Source organism: Bombus impatiens, unplaced genomic scaffold, assembly GCF_000188095.3.
Source record: "Bombus impatiens unplaced genomic scaffold, BIMP_2.2 scf_0733, whole genome shotgun sequence".
NCBI classification, from domain to species: domain Eukaryota; kingdom Metazoa; phylum Arthropoda; class Insecta; order Hymenoptera; family Apidae; genus Bombus; species Bombus impatiens.
In genome coordinates, this window is record NT_177152.1 from 544,230 (window position 1) to 560,937 (window position 16,708).

The following is a 16,708-nucleotide window of genomic DNA, read 5'->3' on the forward strand; positions in this document are numbered from 1 at the left end:
TATATATATATATATATATATATATATATATATATATATATATATATATATATATATATATATATATATATATATATATATATATATATATATATATATATATATATATATATATATATATATATATATATATATATATATATATATATATATATATATATATATATATATATATATATATATATATATATATATATATATATATATATATATATATATATATATATATATATATATATATATATATATATATATATATATATATATATATATATATATATATATATATATATATATATATATATATATATATATATATATATATATATATATATATATATATATATATATATATATATATATATATATATATATATATATATATATATATATATATATATATATATATATATATATATATATATATATATATATAGTATGTTGTTATATATAGTTCTCAAAGTATGGATTTGCGTAAATATCTATAATCTGCCCATTATAGTGTTAATGAAACTTCAAAATATTCTATATGACACACATAATATAGACACAAAACAACATGATAAGTGTTGAAATACTTTTGTGAGGCAGTGTAGGTCATTCAAATATGTAATCCTATTTTATTATATTATAAGTACATATACTATAGTATGTTGTTTTATAGTATATATATATATATAGTATATATATAGTCCTATTTTCCTATTTTATAATCCTATTTTATAATCCTATTTTATTATATTATAAGCAGATATACTATAGTATGTTGTTTTATAGTATATATATATAGTATATATATAATATATATATATACTAAAAACTAAAACTATACTAAATATCAAACATGATCCTGCTAAATAATGCAGTTTATTAAAATAATTGATTGTTTAAACACCTTTGTGATCTCTGCTAAATACGTACCTATATTGAGTATCATAATGCAAATTATATGTATATAATACTCAATATAAGTAACTGCCGCATCGCTACGACTTTTCAAACACTTCTAATAATCTGGGAAAAAAATGTTTTTGATTTATCATTTTGATATAAGTTTTGTTAATTAGCTTTTAATTGGCCACGAATTTCAATACAAGAAATTTCCAAAAAACTGTTTTGATAATATTGTTTTTGTCAAGCCTATCTTGACTTTTTTAAATAAAGCTATGCATTTTTTACTGCATATTGTTGTAGCTGATCTTAAGACGAGTTCAACAACCTACTATGAAATAACTCTGAATCTTGAAATCAAATTACACATTTCGAAATGGTGAGTATCAACAAGAAAAATATAAATCATATCCATATCACAGAAAGAACGTAAATGGCCTACAGAAATAGACAATCTTGTTTAATATGATATCAAATCATAAACGTGTAATGAACATTAGTTGGGCACTTACAAACTTATTTCTTGGGTACCGCGGAGCCCTGAATTGTTACCGTTAGGTTTTAGATTGTTATATTTATTTATTATTTTCGTTTCAAATGAAAAACACCCAGTTCCAATGTATTGTATTTGTTAACACAGTGATCTATTTAAAAAAAAGTTCATATTTCTAACATTTTTCATTATTATATCTCAAAACAGCATAGTTACATGATTATAAAATATAATAAGGATATTATATTATTTTTATTTTCCTATGAAGAGCATTTTTATCTCCATACACATTTCATTTTTATAATATCGAATGCTTATAGTCATATGAAAATATTACTAAATGATACGAAATTTAACATATTTCGATCTAATTAATTTAATATAATAAACACAATGGTGTGCAAATATTTTTCGTAATCAATGTTAAAATCGCTTAAATAAAAATAACGTTGTAAACAAAGTACTTTGACATAACAGGCACATACATTGAGATACAATAAGACACTTCACAGAATTCAGATTTAAAGACCAGCTTAGAAAAATAGAAATTAATTTAACTCTTGCACTGCAATGTCTGGATCCCTTTGAACAAATCGGCAAAGAACAGAAGTTGTTTATGTTAGAATAATAAGAAGCCAAACATATCTCTAAAACAGAGTTAACATCGATATTCAATGTAATCTCAGAATTTTATCTCCGAACGAACCTAGATACTGTTTCCCGTGTAGTTCGTCTTTGGAAGATAGCCATGTTCCGTATTATTTTGACCGTAAGAATCTCAACATATGTTTCCTCTCTAACATACACAACTTCTGTCATTTATCGACTAGCCCGGGATTTAGACACTGTAGTACAAGAGTTAAATTAATTTCTATTTTTCTAAACTGATCTTTAAATGTGAATTCTGTGAAGAGTCTTATTGTATCTCAATTGCTTTCCTTGTCCCTTATTCTTACATTCGATGCTGATCCAAAATCAGGTAAAACTGGTCAAGTTGTAGAAAGTTATCGTCAATTTTTAAGTACAGGATGGAGGAAAATGCTTAAACATTAAAAATGAAAGTTAGCCAACGAAATAGAAAAAGAAGCTCAATGTCTGTAAGAATGTGAACTATTTCATTGTATTGTAAAAAAAATTACATTGTACTTATATTTCAGATGACCGTCTTTTCCTTATTGTGATAAATTTAAAATCCTTCTGCAACAACCAAACCGCCCTGTGTTCTCTCCTAATTATAATTCTAGTAACAGCTCATAGGTGGCGAGCGACATTTGACTATATAGTAAGCGTATATGTTACACTGTTGCCATTTTCATATGATATATTCTCGCGAGCGTGGGTTCCGAGTTAAGTGGATAATCCGCACGTATTAGAGGATGTTATTTCATGCGACCCATAGTCACGATAACATTGCGTCATGAACAATAATTGCTCTGTTCGAGCAATCTTTCATAACTTTAAGTTGTACGAGTATTCAGTATTTAGTATTTAGTAAAAAATAATACAAACTCGATTAAGTCCTTAACACTACACTGAGAAAATGTTATTTGTAAAAAAGTCCACAATAAATAATAAATGTTTATAAAAATCACAAAAATTCACTTTCAATACATGTCAGATTGAAATATGTAATTTTTTAATTTTTACACGAAACGATTTCAAATGAAAATTCGTAGACAATTTTTCACGTTTATGGAAATCACAAAATTCACTCTTAATTTATTATACAATAAAATATCGAATTTTTTCATTTACACAAAATAAAAACTTATAAACAAGAATTTATTTATAATCCTCATAATAACTTGTTTATAAAAAGTCACGAAAATTCGATTGTAACCGAAAATTTACACAAAATCTTTTTATAATTGTGATGTTTGTAAAAATTACGAAAATTAACTTGCAATTCATTTTAAAACCAAATATCCAACTTCTTCAACTACGGAAGACAAAAATAGAAAATTCGCTTAGAATGTTCCTAATTTTTAGAATGTTGTCCGTATATATAGTAATATAAAACTACATTTCGGAGGTTTGGTGAATGCAGTAGAATTTGATTATTGTGACACCAACGTTCGGATAATTGAATTTTTCCCATAATCCAATAACTTTTTTTGATAGAACTATCACTATACTAATATATGTATATTCTAATATGTATACATGTATTGTGAGTTGTTAAAAAAAAAATTGTGCTTATACTAGCATATATACATTCAATATGTACATTTAAATATACGTAAAGTTAGGAGAAGTTCATCTACACGTAAAGAAACTACACAACATTTATTATAGGTTACAATTTAGTACAAATATTACGTAATTGGAGTATTTGAACATCGTGTTTTAGAGTACATAATTTACAAACATGTATTTAGTCAAAGCCCTAAATATAAATAGATGATCTCCAATATGCCTCTAACAGGATTTGACAGCAAATAGAAACGAAAATTTAACGTGTATCTATATTTATATTTAAGAATCATGAGGAGGAAATCGGAAACAAGCAAGCCTGAATGGAAAATTATTGTCAAACTGCATAAAGAAGGAAAATTATGACTCTTCTAAATAGAGGTAAATCAGATAGACAGTACACAAGATAACAGAAAAGTATTTACAACAGTCATAGAAATATTGTAAATGTATTTACACAATTGGACATTCTAGACGTTGAAGGTAATTATCAAAAGTAGAAAATACAGCTTTTTATAGGATAATAATAAATGATAAAAATCCATTTATGTAATAAACATTAACAAGGAGATGCCCGTATGATTATGTCAAAGAGTTTATGGGAGAACAGTATCCGTAGTACAGTTTCACGAAAGGAACCGTAACTAGCAAGAAAGACTTAAAAATACCAACGATCAAAGAAGAAATCGGCACGTACGCAGAAAAATACAAGGAAAGAACGGCAACACATCCAAACCAGCTGGCTGCTGAAGCGAGCAAAACCCTCATAAAAAAAAGACTAAAAAGAAAACACCCCACTGACCTCACTAAAGAAATAAAATAGTCAAACTCGAAGATGGTATCCCGCTGGGGGTAGTCATCCACATGTTATTTAGCAATTAAGTTAGAAAAATTTACCGAATGTCCAGCTGGACAAATTGTAAAGTACAAATTAAATAAAAAAAAAAGGAAAAAAATTAGCAAGGAAGACAAACTGCCGTTCGATTTGCATGATTTCATTACTCACTGTACGCATACACTACATTGATACACTCTATTATACACAGACTACACTTATTTAAACGAAAGATTGTAATATTCCTTTTGAATATCTCCAAAGTATGGGTGGTGTTCAAAAATTCTTGAAAACTCTCGATTATTCGTGGAAAGTGACAGAAATGTACATCTATCACGACTACAAACGACACAATCGACGGATGTGGTCGTGACACTCATCACGCACGCGATACCGAAAGAAAAACATGAAGCACGACGCGATTGCCAAAGCCACGTGGTCGAGTTGTCTTCAGATGGTTTGACAGATTGGCTTCAAACGAAACAATTAATTATCGAAACGTCAATTAATGAAAAATTTGGGCGTGGTCCCAAATGAGAAAGATTGAGAAATGAGAATAGAGAATGCACAGATACATTGATACATTTAAATTTAAACATTTTTACTCTCACTTAATATGTATTAAAACTATTATAGAATTAAGAAGTATAATTTTATTTTACTTATATTATGTAATAATTAGTGTTTATTTTAATGTTTATAATGTTATGTTATATATTATATGTGATATAAAATTGTCCGAAATATATATAAATCATACGAAACAAAATTATTCGATTATCTAAAGAATGTGTTCACGACTAGTTCGAATAATCAAGGATTCTCCTACAATATGAAAACTCGACACTCCGTAAATCCACACGAAATAACGATTTACCGTCACTTCGCCTTCAGTCGAGTCGATCAAGCACTCCACCACGTCTGTCCCCTCGAACCACACAGCTTGTTATGCTTTGTGACGTACTCTCACGTTGTGATAACGGACTTGAACGGAAAGAACCACTGTATTCCTGCTTCAATGAGGTTATTGCTTTTTTCCTGGGGCCAAGTAACCTCGCGAGCGAGAAGACAAGAGTGAAAAGATTCACCAGGCGAAATATTCATAATGGTGTAGCATTGGATAGATGGGTACATGACAATATACTGTGCTTCATGAAATTATTTATTTGAACCAATTGTATATACTTCGGGTATATCGTTTATAACTTGAAAATATGTAAAATACAATATTCAAAATCCAAATTATTTATTACTCTATTAGAAAGTTATCTAAAATAAAAAATTATTAAGAAATAATTTATTTGATCTTAACTAAGGACTAAAACAATACTGTTCAATAAATTTGAACTTTTTTTCGATTTTGAAACCTTCAGTACATGATTCTCGTATACTTTTGTGAGCTAAACACAAATCTGCAACACATTTTTTTTTCTTGAAATCTACAGTTTTCGAAAAAATCAATTTTTAAAAAAATTTCAAATTTTCAACTTTGGAGATATGTTGCGCTTGTAGAGTAGAAGCAATGCAATTGCATTTGGGACGAAAAAATGATGTAAACTTTACTAAAACGCGCCATTTTTTGCTTACATTTCTCAATTTATTCCAAAAGCTCTAGCAGAAAATTTAACCATAACACGCCATAGAGTACATATTTTCGTTACGAAAAGTAGCAAGCAAAACTAGAAAATCATGTTTTGTTTCCAATATAAAAGAGTAGCAGTTTGACGAAACACATGGCAACGGCAGTGGTACTCATGTTAGCGGATGTCTCGCCCGTCGTTCGGCCTAATGGAATTGGTAAACGCGCACGGTCCTTAACCGCCGAAATTGAGTACCATTGCCGCCGCCACATGTTTTGTCAAACTTCTTCGTTTTTACACTTTTACGTTGAAATCAAAACATGATTTTCTAGTTTTTCTTGATGCTTTCTTGAACCAAAGTATCTTATCTATCACGAGCTAGTGTTGGGTGCGTATTAGGCGCCCTTTTCGCATTGATCATTATTTAAACATATTTAAATGTTTATAATGCATTAACAATACATATTATTCTGTTCAAAAGAGTCCACAGAATTTTTTCGTCCCAACCGCAACTCGGCAACTGCTACTCTAACAGCACAAAACATACAAAACAGCACAACACAAGTTGAAAATTTGCAATTTTTTTCAAAATTGATTTTTTCGAAAACTGTCGGTTCTAGGAAAAAAACGGTTTGCCCATTCGTGTTTAGCCCGCAGGTCTACAAGAATCATCTATTGAAGCTTAGAAAATTAGGGACGTGTTGAATAGTGGAATTAGTTATAGTGGAAGTTATTTTTGAAATTCTTACTGGAAAGGTTCCTGAAAGAAGGTAAAGTTTTTATTAGATGGAAGATAGTGATCACTAAATCTTAAAAAAGCGTCTCAACAAATTAAATAAGTAGGTACAAATTAATAATTTTTAAATACTCTGGTTACAAATAACCATTATAAATAGTCAAAGTTTATTTGCTTGCCACTAACTATTTATTGATGACAGAATATTTTTTTGATAATTTTTGGCCGTCGTTGAGTTATATTAGCATTACTGACCTCGAAATAATTAATACCTCGAAAGTAAGACATAATTCATTTTTAATACGTTTCCAATATTTCTATATTTATATATTTGAAAACGCCATTCGTCTAATTTTTCACATTGTTTTTAAGGAAACTATCTTCCAAGTACTTTTTAATTTGGATTATAATTGTTATGACCCCAGATTTAAGCACTTCCCATAAAAAGTTTTATGAATATATGTATTATGAAATTTAAAAAAATTTTACATGACTAATACATAATGACTTTTACATACTAATATAGTCATGAAAGTTTTTTATACAGTCACAAACATTTTGCTCCTTTACATAGACTTGTTTACTTAAATATGAAATGTTATGGTGAAAACCTTAGCTCTACAATATTTCTTAGCCATTTTAAGACATTATTATTTATTCATTCATTCGTTCATTCGTTCATTCATTCATTCATTCATTCATACACAATTCATTCGTTTTCGCATTTATTAAGATAAAAGAAGTAAAAATATAAAATATAACGTTACAAAAACTACATATACATATCATATCAATATGAAATTATTAAAGTAATAGGCTTAATATGTATTATATTAATATCTATAGTCCCGCTCCTCCCTAAGTAAGCCTCAATAATGTGCTTACAATCTCCTTAGTACTGAAAAAATTAAAGATTTTATAACGTCTAACGTAATTTTATCTTAAGAATTTTGTGAATTAAGCATTTTAATTTTTATAACTTTCCTACGAAATAAATTATTAATAATGATATTGATATGCAAGTATTAATAATTTTGTGGCGAAGTGCATTTTTAGTTTTTGATAAATAAGGTAAGCTTCCATAACTGACTATCATGTATTCATATAATGACTTGTGGAAGCATTTGCGCATTTGCTATAGAAGCTTTTATGGATATATGAAATATTATAAATAGGTACAACCAAAGAAATATGATCTAAACATCGAGATTTATATCATTCTCTTACTTTGGGTACTTTATAGATGTTTATATATATGTAGATTCCCATATGTAGATTTCCCATAGATGCATAAAAATCCGCAGTCTACTGATAGTATTTCACAATATTTTGTGTCAAAAACATAACACCCGTAAAAGGCTTTTTATAAATCTTCAAATATATACTTTCATAAGTCACTTTATACCTGCATGGCTAATGAGTACGCTTGAATAGCGAGACGTATAGAGCTCGATCGCTTTTTTTTTATTTATACATTTCTTTCAACTATTATTGTTATATTTGACTTCTTCATAGAACTTTTTATTACATTTACAAATACATTGTTAGATCTAATAAATTAGTGCTACACATATGAGATTTTACTGAATCCTTAGAGCTATAATTCTTTCATTGTATTAGTCTTGCATCTTGGTTCTTTGTCAGGATACTTATCTTTTAGTTATATTCGGATCCTGTATGATTTTTTATTGTAATTTATTTTAATATCATACATACTTGCTTGATTGCGGAAGTTTGTATTTTCAGTTTTTTTCGGTAATACTCTAGACTGTTAGGCCTTTTTTCACAACTTTAATTAATATCGTGGATGATAATTCAACTGTTTGGTTGTTCTAAAACTTGATAGAGTTACATATTCTTTGAATCTTTCATTTAATTTTCTTTGCTTTCTATTAAATCTTTCTTGATATTATAATTACATATTCCTTCATCTAAACATATCTAAAGCATTTAAGAATTTTACAAATAAAATAATAATAACATTTTCGTAACAAAGAATATACAATAAATATATTGTAATACAGAAATATAATCTTTTTCTGGAGGTCCAAATTACGTCAATAAAGAAGGGACAAGAAGGAGAAAAAACGATAGTAATAGAGAAATAAAAACTGATATTTTTAGCTAGCTTAAGTAACTATCTAACTGAATAACTGACTAACTAACTTAACTAGAAATATTTCTCAATATTGAACAAATATATTACTTTCATATGGAACCAATCTTATTTCAATAGAAATTTTCCACAGAATTAAAGGATCACTAAGTTTTGACCCAAAAACTGTTGATATTTGAATTGATGTAATTTCATGAAAATCCTACCTTGGTTTATTTCAAAGGGCAAAATTTCTACTTTCACACTGCTAAACTTAGTTTTCTCAAAATGGTCTTTTCTGTTGCAAAACAAAGTAGAATCAAGTTACTTTTTTCCATATGTTTCTTTATTTTCGTAATTCTATAGTATTGTCCTGTTGCCCTATAGTATGCCCTATTGATGTCATAATATAGAATACTTTTTTTTCTTTTTTTTTTTGCACGTGGAGAAATCCTCATGGACTGCTAATAAACAGCAGAGTAGTGTCGGACCCGTTCCGACTAAAACTTCACGATGACCATCCTACGCGTATGACAAGAGCGCTCCAGGAACCTCTTATGAATTATCTTCTGTTGCGAATTATCTTTCCCGCGTCCTCTTGTTCGAGCCAGTCCTAACAATTCCCTGACTGTTGAATTTGACGTTAGGGGGGCCATTGCCCCTAGCGCTATCCCCTCTTCTAGTCGCGGTCCGTTGGGACGGCGATGAAGCGGCTCTAGGCCGCCTGACCGCCATCCCCCATAATATAGAATACTAACTATAGCAGTAAGTATAACACTAACTATAAACACAAGTATACTATATACTGTAGTACTATTTACCAAATGTCCAGCTCCAAATGTCCAGACCAAATGTCCAATTACTATACACACACTCAGACACTGCACAACCGGTATGTAAAATGTAAGTAAATGCAAGCAAGATTCGACCATGCAACCTCCTCGATGGTCTGTCTTGAGTTATTCCAATACTAGCGGCACATTTTTCATTTAAAGTGGGATAAAACGGCAAAAAATAGCGCATCAGTTTCTTATAATTTCGTTTTAAATGGGAAACGTTTATAAAACGATTTCAAAACGAATCTCAGAAAGAATTTGTAAAACTCCGTAGAGTCCCCTGAATTTCTAAAATTTGGAAAGGAAGAAAGCAACTTAAATTTCTCACACCGTTTTACGACAAAAAGAGATCTTTAAAAATGTTGGGGGTATGAAAATAGGGGTTTCACCCATTAAAATGAGTCTAGGTAGTCTGTTGTACGATTCTTTTTCGTGGAATTACAGCAATTTAAATATCGACAACATCTTGATCAAAATTTGGCGACCCTTTAATTTTATGGCCTAATGTTTATTCAACATAAAATTATTTTTGTATTAAAAATATCTTCAAAATAGAATTCGAGGAGTTACCACATATATGTATAAATATCTAAATCAAGCTACTCCGAATATTGATTTTATACATGTTCACAAAAGTCATTGAAATTCACAAAGAACACCGTTTTCTAAATATTGTATGTAATTACAAAAAAATTTTATTCTATATTAAAATATCTTCTATTTATTTAAAACGAAATAAATATATACATAAATCAATTAGAAAGGAAGTACGCTTTATATCAGAAATCCAATCCACAATAATCAAATGTACTTCACGTGTTTTCATAAATACTATACACGACTAATCTTTTAAATCACCAATATATAAATATAATAATGATAATGAAAAGAAATAATAATAGTACACATAAAAAATAAATAGAAATAACGATGTATTTCGCATAATAGAATCAACAAAAGATAATAGAAACGTCAGTTCATAATTTTTGGAAAAAGAAATTCGAACCGTTTTTGATGCATTTCGTATTTGGTGTAAAAATGTAGTATTTTATTGATACTGCATTCCATAATATAATCATTGATAGTCTGACGTATAGATAAAAATTACAGGAAATTCATTTAAACAACATAGAGAGTCAAGAATATAAACATTATGTGTGGATGTATGTGTCTTTTACGCATGTTTAGTAGGAATGACACGTTTAAAGAGGAATGTTTGGACTTGTCGAAAGTTATTTTTTCCAAATTACTGAGTACGGTATGCATTCCGTACAATACAATACATTACAATACAATAGAACCTTATTTATATACCTGCAGATTACGGTCGCGTCGTATCGTTTATACGAACAAGAGTTAATGCTGAGCCTTTGTTATCCGAATTACAATCGAGCGTAATTTCAATTGTGTTGGGTCGTCCGGAAAATTCGTTCCGATTCTTAAGGAATTTGGTTGACATGAAAGACAATATTGAAAAGTTTCTCGCCGCAAAACCTGAGAGGTTGTGGAAGGGTGGAATATTCAAGTTGTGTGAAAGATGGAGAAAGGTTGTGGAACAAAATGGCACTTATATAGTCCCATAAATGTATATCAAATCGAAATCGAAATGTAAATTGGAACGAACTTCCCGGGCGGCCCAATACATACATGTACAATCAAATATTCTTATAACGAATATACTAATATATATAATTATTTGTTTTTATCCAAAATACTTTCAGGGATTTAGAGATTTTAATATTTGAAGAATATTACGTATATAATAAGAAGAATTGGAATGAGTGCTTTAGATACATACGTATAGTGAACCATTATTATAGGAACTACATATTCGACTATTCGAAATGGATTGTCCCCAATCCATACAGATAAACGAGGTTCTACTCGATTCTACTATTGACAAATCGCCCGTTTACGTGTTGACCTTCGATACTGTTTAGTTAACCTTTCCGCCCGTTATCCTATAATTTGTCGTGAAAATTACTGTTTTCGTACGTGGAACATCCATAAGCATCTGGACATTTTGGTCAATTTGCAATAGTATTTGCATTTCAACAAAATGTACAAATTAATGATGAATGATTATTTACAAGCAATATTTATTATCTTCTCATGGAATTGGAATTATGAGATTATAAATTTTAAAAGACGTACATAAGAACAATATATTTTACTATTTACTATATGTATTTCTATTTCTATTTACTGTTATACATACATTCACATTTAAATATCATTATTTGCATTAATGTCGAACTGTCTGCCATTCGTTATCTTACTTGATCGAATTGTCTATCATTTAAAAAAAATCGATGTGACTTATGGTTCAAAAATGAAAGAACTGGAAAGAAAAAATCTTGCCCACTTAAATATTTCAAGATATAATCTTGATGCTTCGTCTAAACATCGAACATATCGTTCCTCGTTCATACATTTCGAACACTAAAGATGTTTATGTGTAAATATTCTTTCAAAAATATTCATTAATATTCATTCATATAATCAAATATTCATTCATATAATTTTCATTACTTTGATATTATTATTATATTACAAAAGATTTTCAAGTAGTGACACATTCTAATAATCAGAAATGAGACCTATCCACTATCCAATACCGATATTGTAAAAATTAATCTATTTTAGCTTGATACCGAATGAAAATTAATAGGTTCTATAAAAACAACATGTCTTATAAGATCCACAACTTCATAATTTAATTACATGCAGTTCTTCTGTGATACGTTTACATTTCTAATGTACTTACATATACTTACTTGTGATGGCTCGATTCGTTCCTAAACCCGTTCCTAAATCTAAACCTGTAAGTTCCTGTTCCATGATTCGAAACCAGTTTGTAAAGATCGAATATTTGGCAAGTACAATGAATGAACTATTATTTCTTATGAATAGACTGCGGATTTTCATGCATTTAACTATAGAAAATTAGAAAGTGCAAAATTACACAGAATGCGTAATATTTGGTAGATAAAACAATTGATAGAAAGTCGAGGTTCTATATTTAGAACGAACCTTGGGTATTAGATTCGATTCGGATTTATAAGTACCTGTTGAACATCCCATTACTATCACTAATCACATGTTTCAGCATATCTTTATCGCTTTAAACGTCCTATACATTGAAACAACACAATATGTATACAATTCCGCAACAAACTTTAGAATAGATCGTCAAAGAGTTAGTTACCAACATCCGGTCGTAGTAATAGCTTTTGAGCTCTGAAATGTCCACTCCTCTGACGGCTATTGCCGTCTTAATGCGACTTCATCAAAGTTGCTCTAGCTCGTTATCCACTGACCTTTACACACATTGTGCTAATTGTAAGTGTTCATTTGAGAGTTTCTTTTGGTAGTTTCTCTCGAGAATACTGTCAAATTTTTTTTTTATTTAATTTGTACTTTACGATTTGTCCAGCTGGACATTCGGCAAATTTTTCTAGCTTTACTACTAAATAACATATAGATAGCTACTCCCAGCTATCTTCAAATTCTATTTTATTTCTTTAGTGAGGTCGGTGGAGTGTATTCTCTTTAGTCTTCTTTATATGAGAGTTTTGCTCGCTTCAGTAGCCAGCTGGTTTGGATGTGTCGCCGTTCTTTCCTTGTATTTTTTTGCGTGCCTGCTGATTTCTTCTTTGACCGTTGGTATTTTTAGGTCTTTGCGTATATCTTCGTTTCTGACATACAATGGGGCGTTGACTATTGTTCTGAGTATCTTCGATTGTAGCGACTCTAGTTTATTTGTGACATTGTGTGTGTATATTGCTGTTGTCTCCCATAATGGTATTCCGTACGTCCAAATTGGTTTTATTATCGTCTTATAAATTTTTAGTTTATTTTCCATGCTAAGTTTAGAGTTTCGACTAGTTAGCGAGTACATCTGTCTTCTTTTTATCCATATTTTGTCTATAATTAATTTAGTATGTTGCTTCCATGTAAGTTGTGTGCCTAAGTGGAGTTCTAGGTATTTAACTTGCCTTGTTTGTGTTATGTGCGTGCCATTCAATTGGATATTGGTGGTTTCCGTTTTCGTACTGTAAATGCAATATGGTTGCATTTACTCGGGTTTGTTTTTTTCCTTTTTTTTATTTTTCTTGGTATGTCGGCCATGTATAGTGTGTATAATATTGGTTCTAAGACGCTTCCTTACTGTACCCCTGCATTGATGTCTTTAACTTCAGAATATACGTTTATTTTTACTACGAAGGTTCTGTTGCTTAGGTATGATTTGAGTAAGTGGTGGATTTGTTCCAGGAAATGTTTTTTGATTGTTTGTAAGAGGCTTTCCTGGTTCATTTTGTCAAATGCTTTCTCGATGTTCATGAAGAGGGCTGTACAGTATTGTTTCTTTTCTATTGCTAGTAAAATTTCGTTGGCGAGCCTATGCATTTCCTCTATCGTAGAGTGTTTGTTTCTCAATCCAAATTGGTAATCTTATTGTTGAATTGTGTGCCCATTTGAGAGTACCTTGGAGAATTTCTACTCTCAGGCAGACAGTAGAAAACTCGCCGAAAGTTTAGTACCAACCAGAATTCCCAAAATCATGTCCATTTTAGATTCTTAACAGAGGAAGAAAAATTAATATCAGATCACCAATTTGGATTCAGAAACAAACACTTACTCAAGTCAAGATGGTTGGCAGATCGCTTGCCACCAGCAAACTATCTTTCGCCTCACAGCTTGGCGATTTCGAGTTGTCGACTATCGATTTTCTAAACATTCACTCAAGCACCCTGTTCGAGGTCTCCATCGATGCCTCAGTCTACTCGTAAATTATGGTAAGGCTAAATAACGGCGGGTTATAGGCTACAATATCGTTAAGAAAATATGTTGTCGTTGATGTGCTTTTGAAATAAAACAACAATAGTCTCCAGAGCTGATTTTCTGGCGTAAAAAACTTAATACTTTCCTACATGGAATAACGGAAAACATCGGCCAACGCATAAGGACATATTGATATGTATGATTTTACAATATTTAAAAAAAACTTAATTGGTCTCTTTAGTTTCGACGTGTTTCAAAAGTTTTTTTTTTCTTCTCTGTCCATATTTCCTAACTTTGTCTAACTAATAACCTAATCTAACATTTCCTAACATTAAAAGAGACCAACAGTAGTGCGTTACATTTATATGGGAATCAATTCCTTGTAATTTTAAAAACTTACCTACTATTATTAATGTTTGTTTTATATAATTCACTCTGAATGTATAGATATTGAATATCAATAGAACTCATTTTTCATATTTTAATTTTGTATATGAAAATCTCGCGAAAAAATAGCCTTGAGAAAAAGTTCTTTCAACCGTTACATTTATCCCTTCACATAGGAGGCAGACATTTAGTTGATTTCATTTAGTTGAGACACGTTAGATATGTAGTAAATACAATAGCAAGTAGTAAAATATATTGTTACCATATGTTTTAATGGATAATCTAAATTTATAGTTTGCTAACTCATTCATTATTAATTTGTACAATTTGCAAATCGATATACTATTCTGACACTGACTACTGACAAAGTTATCGTCAAAACATTTTATTCAGCGTACTGAAGTATTAGAAAAGAATAGACTAAATAGACTGATTAACATGAAATCTTATCATCTAAACGAGTTAATTTATATAACAATATTTCCTCTAAAGATCAATCTTTTCTTTTTAGTCGTAACAGTTATCCACTTACTGTTTTTAGCAGTTTTCTTATCTACGGAACGATTCTGATATCTCAACACGACTCGAAGAAATAAACACACAGAAGTCGAATCATTTGGAAAAAGAAAATGTTTCGCAACCCATGCTACTTGTCTACTATTCTTTGCATAATTAACGTCATTAACCTAATAGTATAATAATATTATTATACGATATATTACAGAAAATAACTTACAATATTCTTAATTTCTCTTGATATTCACGGTGTAACGAAAAAAACGCTTCCTCCTCGTTAAACTTTCACCGATGTTGAACGAGACAGTCACAAATGACTTGACAGCGATCGAACATTTGTCTCCGAACTTGCTTGAACTGTATCTTTGACCATTGTAATTATCGGAAAAGTAGGCAGCACCCGATAACCCAAGATTATCATTTTCATTATCGGACAATCAGCATACAAACATGGAACCATGACAGCTTTGTGATAACAGCAAGCCATCACTTGTATCTAATTGTTGAAAGTCAAAAGCCGATGGGAGGAGATACAATTCATGCAATTTTTCATTTGACTTTATTTATCGGGAACTATTATATTACTGCATGTACACAGAAAGTTTGCTCAAAAAACTTTTCAGTCAATTTATTAACAAGATACGCAGTTCCTAGTCATCAAAATAGCAATGTATTTAGAATTTCTCCTTTTTAACTACAATATTGGAAAAACCTGTATAAAATTTTACGGATCATCTTTATCTTCGTAACTAATTAAAAAATACTGGCGACCTCCACCATCTTCAAGTGTGCGTCAGCAGAAATTAATTACAAAACACGTACACTGCAGTAAATTATTAAGTTTCTTGTGTTTTCAAACGTTCTATTTTACTCGACAATTCTAGAAAATATATTACGTGCAGTATTTTAGTAATGAGTAGATAAGTTACATAAAGAAATATATAAATAGTACTTATTTGCTTTATATCTCAAAACTTGTTAATGATCATTTCTCTCTGCGTATTTAATTGTAAAATCATGTTCGTGTGTTTTGGAACATTGTCATACGAAGCAAAATCATCATGTAAAATATCGTCTACTGAAAAAATTACTTTCTACTTTCTAATACATATGTGTTGCTGTCTTTAATCGGTTGATAATGACGATAATAACGATAACGAAAGCAGTTAAAGAAATAAATCAATAAACTTAGAAAAAATAATAACGAAAATGACATTTGAGTATATCGTCACGAGAAATATAGTATAAGCCACTTAAATGAAGATGGTGTGCTTCGTACTATACAGTGCATAACATGTGATGAGTATATATGTACTTTTTTATTTATTTGTTGAAATTACAATCAATTCTCGCGTTGAGAA

The 16,708-nt window shown here is 29.8% G+C and overlaps 1 protein-coding gene across 5 annotated transcripts in view; it reads right to left on the minus strand.

The window, feature by feature from the left end:
• LOC100742478 (zinc transporter 1) overlaps positions 1–15,710 on the minus strand; it is a 26,280-nt gene extending 10,570 nt beyond the window's left edge. Inside the window, exon 1 of one of the 5 annotated variants that reach the window (XM_012390163.3) lies at positions 15,568–15,710. Coding sequence is in view for 2 of the 5 variants with exons in the window: in XM_024370311.2 (XP_024226079.1) it covers positions 4,656–4,792 (137 nt within the window). In the remaining 3 variants the exon portion in view is untranslated. Of the gene's footprint in view, positions 1–2,523; positions 2,661–4,583; positions 5,021–5,289; positions 5,432–15,567 lie in introns of those variants that run through there. The other 4 variants (XM_003492437.4, XM_024370311.2, XM_033322938.1 and 1 more) reach the window with 4 other exon arrangements.
• Between the last annotated feature and the right edge of the window lie 998 nt (positions 15,711–16,708).